Source organism: Notolepis coatsorum (assembly GCF_963971535.1).
Source record: "Notolepis coatsorum genome assembly, chromosome: 15".
NCBI lineage: Eukaryota > Metazoa > Chordata > Actinopteri > Aulopiformes > Paralepididae > Notolepis > Notolepis coatsorum.
This window is the reverse complement of record NC_140179.1, coordinates 15510114-15524536: the sequence shown is the minus strand read 5'-3', so window position 1 is coordinate 15524536 and position 14423 is coordinate 15510114. Positions and strand designations below refer to the sequence as shown.

The following is a 14423-nucleotide window of genomic DNA, read 5'->3' as shown; positions in this document are numbered from 1 at the left end:
TCACTCCCCAGAGGCATCCAGACCCAATAGCAAGAAGTGAATTCACCTCTTGGTATAGTGGTCTGTGATGCCGCCCGCGACGCGGGAGACCGGGGTTCAACTCCCACTCATGGCGATCCCTTAACAGGGGTCGAATCGAAAAACACAATGCAGAGTAATATCACACCGGCTACATGTGGTGCCGTTAGACCCGGATGCCCTGGGTGGTGTGAGTTTAGTGGGGTGAGTGTAACGGAGGTACCGCAGTATATCCACAGTCACGGGTACAAGTAGTGACGTGGCTGTGGATGGTAAGCGGTACTGCAAGTAAACTCACTCCCCAGAGGCATCCAGACCCGGAAGCAAGCAGTGAATTCACTTCTTGCTTAGTGGTCTGTGATGCCGCCCGCGACGCCGGCGTCCGGGGTTCAACTCCCACTCAGGGCGATCCCTTAACAGGGGTCGAATCGACTTTAAACACAACGCAGACAAGATCACACCGGCTACACTGACATAGTGCTGCACTTCCTGGTTTAATAGCACAGTCTTCAGGTGCTCATAGATATAGATATCTGTATGTCATGCATGTCTTAAATGTCATGATTAGATTTGTTTAGATGATTAGATTAGATTCTTATATCTGTATGTTGTGTATGTCATGAATTGAAAATGGGGGACCCTGATGTAAACAAGACGAAAGTATTTCTCTGATCTGCATTCCCTTAACAATTGTGTGTATTGAGCTGTACTGTACTGTACCCATTCTGCAATCTGTTCATTAAAATGTTCAATCAATCAGTATATATTTGTTATTTATTTTTGGTATAGTGCTAGCATAATTTAATGTTGCCCAATTGTGGCCTGTTGCGGGGCAATACATATCAAAAGTTCCAAAACATCTATTGTGTTTGTATTTGTATGATCCACTATATAAACATTAATTATAATATCTACATACATGGCATTTGATTGGCGGCTATAGTCTCACTTTGTCCCACAGCAACATTAAAAGTTTAGATTTGTGTATTTATGTAATTTTTTTTACTTGAAAGTAACGCAATAGTTACTTTCTGAAGTCACTAGTTACTTTTATAATTTGTAACTGAGTAAGTAATTTAGTTATTTTTTGGAAGAAGTAACTAGTAACTGTAACTAGTTACTTTTTAAAAGTACCTTGCCCAACACTTATTGAGCTGTACTGTATTGTACCCATTCCGCAATCTGTTAATAAAGTTTTCAATCAATCAATCAATCAATCAATCAATCAATCAATCAAAACAATTTAATAATAAGCTCCAATATTTGCGTCGTTACGGTAAACTGGCCCCTGTAAATATCCTAACCCAACCCCCTCCAATGTACAGTAATTTACCTAGTATGGTTTTGTCAATACATTTACATTTACATTTAGTCATTTAGCTGACAAATAGTCCAATGTACAATTTTGCTTGTTTGTACAGTGTCTCCCCCCCCCCTCAATGTACAGTTTTGCTTGTTTATACAGTGTTCCCCCCCCCCCACCACCTCCAATGTAAATTACCCAGTATGTTTGTCAATATCCCAATGTACCCAACCCCCCCCCCACACAACCCCACCCAACCTCCTCCAATGTACAGTTTCTACGTCAAATGTATATACTCCCTTTTCTTGACTCCTTCTGTATCACAAACAGTACTGTATTTGCAAATCTGATATGTCATAAATGTATAGATGTAGCAGTACTGACTATCTGTATGTCATGTATGTCATATATGTCCTGATGAATTGAAAATGGGGGACCCTGATGTAAACAAGACGAAAGTCTTTCTCTGGTCTGCATCCCCTTAACAATTGTGTGTATTGAGCTGTACTGTATTGTACCCATTCTGCAATCTGTTAATAAAGTTTTCAATCAATCAATCAATCAATCAATCAATGTCGCTTTGTGATGACGCCACAGCCACGCGCCTGCTCTCAGTTGTCACTCAGTCCAAGATGGCCGCGATCATGGGGATCCGTGCGTGTTTCACCGGTAAATATTATCCAACCTGCAGACATTATTATTATAGCCGTTTTCTCTTTATATGAATACGTAGCACCTTAGTTTGTGTCGCACACACGTGGTATTATCTGTGCAGCTGTAGACATGATGTGACTAAACGGTGCTTCATCACGGGAGAGCTGCTGCTGCTGCCGGCGCAAGGTCACGTTTACCGGGCGACGTTAACCAACACTGTGATGGAGAACCGTGAACCGTCCAATGTCACTTTTATTAGGATTAGATTGCTGCTTCCTAACCTAACCTTCTTTTGATTGATGACTCCGTGGCGAGGTCAGAACATTAACGTGACCCAGACATGTGTCTTGTGTTCCCTGTCAAGATGTCTGCTGCTTAGTCATTTGTATGTATCTATAAAGCCATTCTGGGATTGATTGATTGAATTGATTGGGTTTGATTGATTGATTGATTGATTGATTGATTGAAAAGTTTATTAACAGATTGCAGAATGGTACAGTACATGTACAGTACGGCTCAATACATACAATTGTTAAGAGGATGCAGACCAGAGAAAGACTTTCGTCTTGTTTACATCAGGGTCTGACTCTCCTGTTATTGATCTGTCTTGCAGACCAGAACACATGTGTGCGTGTGTGTGTGTGTGTGTGTGTGTGTATGTACTGTATGAAACTGCTGCCATTCTTGGCCAGGTCGCTCTTGGAAAATATATTTTAATCTCTCAATGGTCTAACCTGGTTAAATAAACGATAATGAAATGAAAAGATGTGTACTACACTGTACACAAACTGACCATTCATGTTGTCCCTTGTGTTTTAGGGCCAAGCAGCACAGTGCAGGCCTGCAGGGTGAACAACTTTTACTTATTTGTAGGGGGACAAAAGTCAACCTGCTCTTGTAAACTGGTGAATGATAAATCAGATGAGCATTTCATTTTTATTTATTTTATTTATTTTAATTATATATACCGATCTATCTAGTTTGATTAAGAATGTTGAGAGGCCCCGTTTTCATATCAGGGAACTTCACAATGTGGGGTCCTGGCCCCTATAGTGTGAGAAGGGCTAAATAATCAAGAGAGCTACACCCTGATGCTAACCCCTTTCAGTGGTTACGAGAAGAGCGGCTTGATTGTCGCACAGCTTAAAGGCGATGAGCATCTTATTCTGATCTCTGACATGGTACTGAATAGCTTTCCAGCAACCGTTACCTGACTGCCTCCCAACATGGTGTTAAGAATACAAGAATTGACAATTGCTCAGTTGTTATTTCAGGGCCTAGTTTTTGAATGTTGATATAAGCTACAATATTGTTCATATTGGTCCAAGTCGTAGTTTGTCTGGTTTCTTGTTCACGAATGAATGAATGAAAACTTTATTTAACAGATTGCAGAATGGGTACAATACAGTACGGCTCAATACATACAATTGTTAAGGGGATGCAGACCTGAGAAAGACGTTTGTCTTGTTTCCATCAGGGTCCCCCATTTTCAATTCATATAGACATATATGACATACATGACATACAGATAGTCAGTACTGCTACATCTATACATTTATGACATACCAGATTTGCAAATACAGTACTGTTTGTGATACAGAAGGAGTCAAGAAAAGGGAGTATATACATTTGACGTAGAAACTGTACATTGGAGGAGGTTGGGTGGGGGGGGGGTTGGGTACATTGGGATATTGACAACCATACTGGGTAATTTACATTGGAGGTGGTTGGGGGGGGGGGAGGGGGCGGGGGGCACACTGTATAAACAAGTAACACTGTACATTGAGGGGGGGGGGGAGGAGACACTGTACAAACAAACAATTGTACATTGAACTATTGACAAAACCATACTAGGTAAATGACTGTACATTGGAGGGGGTTGGGTTAGGATATTTACAGGGGCCAGTGTTGAATTGCAGTCTCCCGTAGGTGTCCCTTGAGAGAGGTTTTGAAAGTGGGTAGTGATCCACATTCCTTTACAGCTTTGGGTAGGGCGTTCCACATTGATGTGGCATAATTGCGAAACGTGTTTAGTCCCTTATTTGAGCCGAATCTGGGTTTAACATGATTTGTGGAGCTCCCTCTGGTGTTGTGATCGTGGTATTCACTGACCTTTGGGAAGTATTTTGACATGTACATGGGTACCTTGGTCGTGTAGTGTATCTTGTAGACCAGGCCCATTGCAAGTTGTTGTACTCTGTCGTCTACTCTAAGCCATCCTAGGTTGTCAAAGTGGGCAGGGGTGAGGTGGGTTCTAGGAGTAAGGTCAAGCAGTAGTCTGACCAGTTTGTTTTGAGATGTTTGTAATTTTGTTTTTAGCGCCTTTGAGGTGCTTTGGTACCATGAGGTGCAAGCATAGTCGTAGTACCCCTGAATGAGTGCTCCTGCCAGAGTCTTCAGGGTGGTCTTGTTTACCAGAGAGGAGATCCGGTACAAGAATCGAGTTCGTTGGTTGACTTTTTTTATTACATTGGATGCCATTTTGTCACAGGAGAGATTAGCCTCTAGGATGGAACCCAGGTAGGTAATTTCATCTTTCCTTGTGACAATATTGTCACCCACTGTAACTGAGAAGCCGTCGGTCTTGCTGAGTTTGTTATTTGAACCGAAGAGAATGGACTCTGTTTTGCCCATGTGTAATGATAGTTTGTTATCAGCGAGCCATATGCAGATTCTGCCTAGTTCCGAGCTGAGGGTTTTTTCAACCTGTAACTTGTTCTTGTCAGAGACCAGCAGGGCTGAGTCGTCCGCAAACAGGAACAAGTTGCAGTCACAAGCTGACGACATGTCATTTGCATAAATTAGGAACAGTAGCGGTCCTAGTATGCTTCCTTGTGGAACACCACAGCTCACTGTGAGGGGGGGGGGATAGGGTACCGTTTACCTCCACCATCTGTTCCCTCCCCTCAAGGCAGGGTACAAAATAGTCACACGCCCACCGCCACAGGCTTGTAGATATAATGTTTGGCCGTCATAAATTAAGGCCTGGGCGCCATCTGGCGGCCAACTAAATCCACTGCATGAGTCGGCATTAATATGATGCAGGGTGTAGCCTCCAGCTGAGCGAGAGAAATGTCGTGGGAGCGGGTGGAAGTTGCCCAATCTGGAACAATCTCCGGGGCTGCAGCTGGACCCTATTGGATGCGGGCGTGGTGAGTTGAAACGAAAGTGAAACTGTGTGTGTGTGTGAGATGCGCTCTGCTCACGAGATCAAGTTTGTAACATGAGACGCACATGAGATCTGTCTTCATCCGTTCTTTAGCCTACTACAAAAAACCCCTGCAATCGCGTTTTTGATTGTGCTCTGATATTTAATTTTGCATTTGATTTGACCAAATACGTGGAGGCATATTCCCGGAGTAGCTCCCCCGGGTCCCCCCTCAAAATTAAGAAAAACAGGCGACAACATTAACGTTGACGAGTCAGTTGCTACCACCAGCACCACCGATAACACTGCACCTGCTACTAGCGTCGGTGTAGTTAGGAAATTTAACCAGAAATGGTACACATCTGATTCCGGGAAACCGCGAGAATGGCTTAAATTTGAGGGGGGGGGGGGGGGGGTAAAGTTTTGTATACCATGTCGTGCCAAAGCAACGGATAAAAGAAAACGAAATTCATTTGTCATCGGGACGTCGGTGATGAAACTGGAAGCCATCAAAAGCCACGAGACGTCACGCTGTCACAGGGACTGCTCTGTTGTATACAAAGCACAGTCTACTCCGCTCCTGGCTGCTCCGACTGTTGACCAAGCTGTCAGAGTCGACTCTGGCTAAAATGCGGATACTATTCCGTAACGCCCACGCTATAGCGAAAAAATCAAGACCATACAGGGACTTGGATGTGCGAGTACGTTTATTGTGTTTTTTTTATAACGTTAGTCCAGCATGTTCATATAGGTGTGTCGGCTTTCACTTTCAGCTAATTATGGTTGTAAAGCCTACCCAGTGGAATTGTTTACATAACAATGCATGATATTATATATTATTATATTATTATTCCATACAAGGCTGGATGCATTACAGACTCCGCTAACATCCCTTGTTGCCTTGTAGGTGGCAAGTATGGATTTGTTTATCTTGTTTGAAGTTGTTTTAATATGTTCTTTAATTCTTTTGCTTCCATATTGTAAATAAATTAGCAATAAATTATTTGCATTTAAAACTATTAACGCCGACTCATTCCTTCAGTCCACTCAAAATTAGGCTAATATTCCTTATGTTGTTTATGATATTAATTGAAAATAGCATACGAGAGTATTATATAGTAATAATAACACATGGCGATATACTAAAAAGCTATTTATAATTTTTGGCTTGTAAAATATCTGGATGGCTGGTAGTTTTTAAAATCTACCAGCCAAATGGCTGGTAAGTCAAAAAGTTAAGTTTGTTCCCTGCCTCAAGGTAGGATTGCATCCAGCTCACTGATAGACTATCAAAACCAATTGCTTTTAGCTTGTCAATCAGAATGGAGTGATTGACCGTGTCAAAGGCCTTTTGTAGGTCCAGCATGACCATGCAGCAGTATTTGCCTGCGTCCACCTCTTGTTTGATGTGGTCATTCAAATAGAGAAGGCATGTGTCAGTGGAGTGGGATGTTCTGAAGCCAGATTGGAATTCGTAGATTAGATTTTTTTCCGCTAGGTACTTTTCGACCTGTTCGTAGACTATTTTTTCCATGACTTTCGAGATGGAGGTGAGAATAGAAACAGGGCGGTAGTTGCCTGGGTCTAATTTGTTGCCCTTTTTGTGCAGAGGGGTCACCCTCGCAATTTTGAAGTCCTTGGGGACGTGTCCCTGTTTTATGGAGAGGTTTATTATGTGTGTGATGATTGGTGTGATGGCGGCTGCTGAGTCTCTGAGGAATTTGGAGGGGATGTTGTCATGGCCAGTGGCCTTGTTAGGTTGGAGGGCGCTCAGTTTATTGAGTACCTCATCTGTTGTTACCATTTCCAGCTTGAAGTCGTCCTTGCGGACCCCTAGGTTTTTGTAGTAAGCTACTATGTGTTCTACCCCATAAAGCCCTGAGTGGGAGGGTAGTTTGTTTACCAGTGTTGTGGCTATGTTTGTGAAGAAAATGTTTAAGTAATTGGCTACATCCAGCTTGTCTGTGATGAGCGTGTTGTCCGTTTTTATGTTTATGTTTGAGAATCTGGTTTTAAGTTTTTTACTGCATCCTAGTTGATTATTGAGTAATTTCCAAAGTTCACGTGGTTTGTTTTTGTTTTCCTCAGTTTTGTCATTGATGAAATTCTTTTTTGCAGTTTTGATCATGGAGTTTACATCGTTTCTTAGTCTGTTTCTTTCTAGTTTGAGTTCAGTCACGTGGGCTTGGAGTTCACTGCTCGTGCTTTTAGTAAGCTTTGACTGACTTTTACGAAACTCAGAGCATTTTTTGTCTCTGGTTTTCATAGCGGCCAGTATTTCGGAGTGCATCCACGGCTCAGCGCGATTTTTTACCCTGGTGGTTCTTAGGGGGGCCATGTCGTTTAGTATTGCTGAGAATTTGGTTTTGAAACCAAGCCATGTTTCGTCAACCAGTGTACCATTGAGTTCATCTGACCAGTCCAGACTCTCCAGTTCAAGGTTGAAGGCCTCGCTAGAGTAGGTTTTGGACTATTGATTGGACTTTTCTAGAATGTAGGAATACAGTTGATGTGAAAATGAGAGGTTGTTGTGACATCATCATCTGTCCTTTTACTCAAATGTCTCACCTCTTGGTTCCTTCTGCTCAGCTCTTCAGCTCTCTCCGCCCAGTCTCCTGCACAGCTCCTTCAAACTGGTGAGTTTCTGCACGTATTTCAGTTAACATCAGTGAAGCCTGTATATTCTCGACATGAAGCTAACCTGATTGTGAAATGACTAGAGCTGCCCGATTAAAGGCACACACAAACATTATATGAAGATTCAGACAAGAAGATGGATACCAATTTCCTATATGTGCATTCAGTAGAAAGCTATCATGTTGCAAGCACTGCCAAGCAGCTAGCCTAACTTAGCACAAATTAATGGAAGCATATCCAGACCACTAAAAATTCCATTAATTTGTGCTAAACTAGGCTAGCTTGCAGCCGGATAGCTTTCTACTGAACACGGAGAGAAGAACATTTTATCTATCTTGTCAGACTCTGGAGAAGACGGGAAGCGCATTTCCCATAAAGTTGGCGTGCCTCTTTAACGAACAACTAGACAAAAGCAACCAGATATGTACTCATACTGTACCTACTAGCCTCTACAAGCTTGATCTGTCTGTCCACTTCTGCCTGGTTTGTCTAACTGTGTTTGGATGTAGTCTTGTCTCTATATTTCCACTGTCATGGTTGTACTGCATGGATTATTGGATTCCCATTGTTGTTTTTTTTGCTAACATAGTTGAACCCTTGCACCGAAGAACCATATAACTCTGTTTTGATGTGGTTTGATCAGCCTGTGTGTTTGCATTTGTAGAATATATCCAAATCAGTAGGAGTGTGAATGTGATATTAGGCAGGGCTGTACAGTGCGAGATATATGTCGCACGTGCTACAGAAACATCGGTCTGTGCGATGAATGGATTTACTTCAGTAGTACTGGTGCGATAGGCATTCGGTTCATATCGATACTCTTATTTTGAAAATCCTGTGGCGGGTCTCATTTCCGCCCCCAAGCGCAGCTCCAGCTATAATATCTATGGCTCCGGCAGCTAGCAACGTTCGGTTCATATCGATACTCTTATTTTGAAAATCCCGTGGCAACTCGGCGAGTCATATCCGCCCAGTCCGTGCTGTCTGCTGGCATTAAAGCAGAGCAGGGCTACACAGCAGTGCGCCTATTTTGCAACCCGAAATAAGTCTGTGGTGTTTTTTTTTTCACAACGGGTCAAATGCATCTAACATGCTTTGCATCGTCGCCATTCCTTTATGCCCACATCGCCCGAAATTAACGTTACGTTAGCGTAAGCTAACAAGCTAATCCTGATCAGAGGCAGAGCCATAGAGAGAACAGCAGAAAGTGGGGACTGACATCATCGTCTCTCCAAACGCACACACACACCCCCGTTCTCTGTGTGTGTGTGTGTGTGCGCGCCCGGAAAGACGACAAAGCCAGGAGTATATTATAGTAAACTCAGCTGAGGATTACTGAGGATGGACAGATAATGTTGATATTCAAATATATATAAAAAAAAAAAAAAAGAGAAGAAAAAGGAAAAAATGAATTCATGATCACCATGATGCAACATAAAACAATTGCAGGAATGGTTTGGGAGAGGAAGGGGTTTTAGGTTGCGTGTTGTGACTTGTGAGTTCCAAAAAAAATTACTTGAAGTTTAAAGCTCAATATATCAAAACGTGGCACTTTACAGTGAACAGGAGGTCTATTTGTATTAAAAACAATAGATTGTTTTTTCATTTAAATGTCTGGAAGAGCTAATTTTTTTTTCAAATGATATTTTCGTTACCTTTTTGAGTTGATCTAAATGTTACTGATTGTGTTAAATGGGCTTATGATATCGTCTCGTATCGATTGCAGGCACCTGCATATCGTATCGTGGCAGATATCGGCAAATATCGTATTGTTGTCCAAATAATCAATATCGTATCGTGATGAAACTGGTGATTCCCACCCCTAGTAGAGTCCATACATCCAACACCAAATCCCATAATTCCTTACATGTAACGTGTCTGGCTGTGTGACGTCAACTTGTCAGCATGAAAATGACAGCCAAACATGGCACTGCAACTAAATAACACAAATACAATAGGCACATTTGTGACTGTTACAAATATAACACGTTTTATACTTGTGCTACAAGATTTTGGCCTGTGCTACAAAACTATCAACCTCTGTAGCACCAGTGCTATGTGCAAAAAAAGTTAACACACAGCCCTGTATTAGGGCTGGGCAATATGCCAGTCTAATCTATAAAAAAGTCTAAATTATAAAGTACTCAACCGCTATTATATTTAACTATGAATGAACACAACACTGAAATACCATCTTCAGATAATTATCAGGTAAGTTACTTTGAAAATGTTGTTAGTCTGTAAACCTAAAATGGACTTCTATGGTTCTTCGTTGCTAATATTTATATCTTATCTTGTTGAGCATAACTGTGTCCTGCCTGCTAATTCTTAGGCATATCCCTTGTTGTGTATTAATTGCCTTGCCTGCTTCATGTCTGCCTTACTGTACTAAGTATTTGGCTTACTCTCTATTCTTATTTTGTATACTTTGCTTTTTTTTTTTTTTTTTTATATATATAACTGACCAGTCAGCTGGTTCTTTTAGCGTTTATCGCTTTTTCTGGTCAAGCATGACCGACAGAAACAGGTTGAATGGGGTATAGATCGGGGGAAAGACACTCTGAGAAAATACGGCGAGTCCGGGAGTCGAACTCGTGTACCCCAGATCCGTGACGCGCACGGTTGTCCCCGACGCCGAAATAGCGTCCGAGGTACGCGGTGAGCTACTGGAGCTCCCCGTATACTTTGCTTTTAACTCATTCTACGCCAGCCACGAGAAAAGTCGGGTTAACTCGCCAACCGTTCAGCGCCAATCATGAGAAAACTCGGGTTTTAATCGTTATTTCTTTTATTAGCTATATCCATTCATTTTCATCCATCCAGCCTGATATCATTGGGAATGGGTCTGAGCTTGCAAAAGGGCAAATACCGCCGCCTCGCCTTCCAGCTGGTATTGCACCCCATTGGAAATGGTGTAGTTTCTTTTCTGGGACGATCCGAGCCGTGCGGGCGGGGTTTAGGTGCTCAGGCGAGGTAGTCCATGTGTAACGCTCGGTAATGTGGGACGGATCTCCACGAGCATTATTTGGAATGGCGATCAGATAATTGGATTATTTCTTTTGCATTACATCAGATACCAGGTAAGACCACTATATATAAAATCTTGCGTTGATCTGATATGTCTTTCTACCCCGATCGAAGCTGTCTCTGTGTGTGTGTGGCTGTGTGCAGTTCGGTGGGAGGAGGTGGCGGGGGAGCCCTGCAGTCCAGGGCTCTTTTCATTCTTGCATGAGGAAGGATAATAATGATGATCTAGTGTTGATTTCAGGAAGATTCGATAATCAGGCGAAAAATGACCGTGTTTAGTGTATTCCACTAAAGGGCTATTATCGCGTCTTTTCCTGGAATTACTCAGAAGCACCCAAACTATATTCATATTCAAAACGGTATAAAACGGAAATGTACCGATGTTCAATCTGTTTCGTGGATGTTGACTGGAAGCAACTCACTGACAATCGACGGGTGTATTAGACCCATAGCTATAATATATAAGATATATTTTAAGCACTCTCAAGTGAACAAACTTACAGCGCTGGCGTAATAGCGCCCTCTAGCACATTAAGCGATGGCGCAGAATTAGGGCTGGGCGATATAACGATAACGATAATTATCGCGATATATTTTAATAATCGATAAAAAATAATATTTCTTTTTGTGACCTGCAACAGGGCAGTTTTAAAACCAGAGACAGTGGACAGACTTGTCTTTCTTGCCTGCAACTTAAAGTAATGGCTTTGCTTGTCCAAATGACAATACTGATCAAATTGAGATTTATTTTTCTCTTGTCCATTTATTTTGTTTGCTTTATTTTTTTTATTTTTTTTTATTCTTTTTCCCCCCTCCATTTTCCTCCGATTTTCTCCCATCCCAATGTTAGTCGTTATGCCAATTCCCAATCCCCTTCCTGGTCGCTGCGCACTTAGCCTCCACTCTCCCAGACCGACTGTGGGGGGTATCACGTGCTTCCTCCGACACACGTCCAGCCAATCAACCGCTTCCTTTAACCTGGCAGCGCAGATTCTCATTGAGAGGGCGTAGCGTGTGGAAGGATCACACTATCCCACTCAAGTCCTATCCGCGCTTAGCAGGCCCCCCGACCGAACTTTAGGAGTCGCTGTTTACAACGACCCGGACCCACCCCGCCAGCTTCTCCCACCCTCTAATACTGCCAATTGTATTAGTGTGAACGGCCAGCCAAGCTGGTGACAACCCCGGAGCTGTGAGCTGGATTCGAACAGGCGAATCTAGCCGCTCCGGGGTTTGGTGACTAACGCAATCTCCGTTACGCCACCTGACCGCCCTTATTTTGTTTGCTTTCTAATTTAAAATACAGTTTGAAACCATCTGTACACAGCAGGCTATGTGTGCTAGCAGAGCTAGTCTCCAGTCACGAGTCACGGTGCACATGTGCGGTCTGCGGTGGCTTGTCCACCAAAAAAGGGCCAAAAAAGCGCTCTGTGATATCATCAGAGAACATAATGTAGGTTTCCATAGCTATGCTGATGATACACAACTGTACATATCTGCTGAACCAAATGATACAGCGATTAACTCCATTACAGACTGCTTACTGGCAATAAATAAATGGATGAGTAAGAACTTCCTGAAACTAAACGAGAACAAAACTGAAATTCTAATTATCGGCCCCAAAACAAAAAAAATAAAAGTTAATAAAGAACCTGGGAGGACTAACCCCTTGGATCAAATCTGAGGTCACTAGTCTCGGGGTTATCATAGATTCAGAACTGAACTTTAATTCTCATTAACAAAGTGACACATCGTTCTTCCATCTCAGAAATATAGCAAAAGTACAACCATTTATTAATCAAAACGATGCTGAGAAGCTAATTCATGCATTCATACAGTATCTAGCCGGTTAGACTACTGTAGTGCACTTTTCACGGGTCTCCCTAAGATAACCACAGAGAGGCTTCAGCTAATCCAAAACTCTGCAGCCCGACTGCTAACTAGAACCAAAAGGAGAGAGCACATTAGTCCAGTCTTAGCTGCTTTACACTTCCTGTAACATTTAGAATTGTAAGGTCCTTCTCCTTACATACAAAGCTCTAAATGGACAGGGACCTAGCTACATCGCCAACACTCTAATATATTACAGGCCAGCAAGAACACTGCGATCATCAGCTACTGGACTAGAGGCTCCCAGAAACAGTCAAAAAGAGGATCGGTAATGCAGCCTTTACCAACTATGCCCCAAAACTGTGGAACAAACTACCCCAAAACATCAGGGAAGCCACACTCGCTAGACATCTTCAAAAGACAGCTTAAAAACGATCTTTTTGCTCAGGCATTTCAATGAAACATCAGGGATATCCTGACAAATTGTACCTTACCTGCACTATTATTACCCTACCTACTTTCATACACTTCCAATCAAATTCATATGTTGGTTCTATGATGTTAGAGCGATGCTCTGTTGTTGTGAGCGACGCACTGCTCTGTTGTTCTGTATAAGGTAATTTAGAACTGTACTTTGTAAAGAAACTCAAAGTGTTAAGAGCGATGGACTGCTCTGTTGTATGTTAGAGCGACGGACTGCTCTGTTGTATGTTAGAACTTTGTAAAGAAACTCAAAGTACTAAGAGCGATACACTGCTCTGTTATATATTTTTTATTGAACAATCTTATCACACTTTTTTACTGTCCGTTCTATTTGATAATTTTTAGCCTATTTTAAACTGAATCAAACCGCCTTACCTTGCTACCTCTCTATCTCTTTGTATTTACATTTTAAATTGGTTATGCTCTCTTATGCCTGTATTTTTTACTGTTGTGAAGCACTTTGAACTGCAACCTCTGTATGAAAAGTTATTATTATTATTTTTCTCTGAGATTGGAGATCGCTCAGGGCATTTCCCAACCCTCCATGAGCAGGATTATGCCCACAGTGCTGGGTGTCATTTCCCCAACCCCCAACTACATACAATACCCATATCAATAATAACAGCAGGCCCGGGTCAAGAGAGTTTACCAGGGCGGCTGGGTAGTGCAGCGGACTAAGCGTCTGTCTACCACCGCAGAGACAGTGGGAAAGCCGGTGGGGTGGGTCCTGGTCGTTGTAAACAGCGACTCCTACAGTTCGGTCGGGGTGCCTGCACAGCGAGGGAAGGATCTGGGGGAGGTAGTGCGATCCTTCCACACGTTACACTTCCCCAGTGAGAGTCCATGCTGCCAGGTGAAAAGAAGCTGTGGGCTGGCTACACATGTGTCGGGAGGAAGCATGTGATAGTCTCCGCTAGGCCTGTCGCGATAAGCAATAAATCGATTAATTGCCGCGATAATTTAAATGAATGCAATGATTTTGACGGGCGCGATTAATTGCTATTTGCGCGTTTGTTTTAATGAGGCGGAACCAGTGCCCCTTGTCAGTCACTGTCCGTGTTGGGAGGCGGGCCGCTGGCTTTACTACAGCACAGCACAGGAGCTCCGTGGGGCAACACCACATAGCTTAACTACATTTCTCAATAGTGTTGCTCCTTTTAACCAAGTAGCGTTATTTGTAGTGTAACGTTAGAATAACACAGAATAACGTTAATACAATTACATGCATCATTGTTTACAATGAACGGGTGGGGCTAGTCAAAGGACTGGAGACGGGGACAAGTTAAACATGAATTAATTTATTATAACAGGTCGTTTTCGAGT

At 42.6% G+C, this 14423-nt stretch overlaps 1 protein-coding gene across 1 annotated transcript in view; it reads left to right on the top strand.

The window, feature by feature from the left end:
- The first annotated feature begins 1917 nt into the window (after positions 1-1917).
- The window catches only part of tufm (Tu translation elongation factor, mitochondrial), a 41809-nt gene continuing 29303 nt past the window's right edge, over positions 1918-14423 (top strand). The window contains exons 1-2 of the mRNA XM_084330625.1: positions 1918-1990; positions 7713-7759. Coding sequence (XP_084186751.1) covers positions 1954-1990; positions 7713-7759 — 84 coding nt within the window. The 5' untranslated portion in view covers positions 1918-1953. The remainder of the gene's footprint in view (positions 1991-7712; positions 7760-14423) is intronic.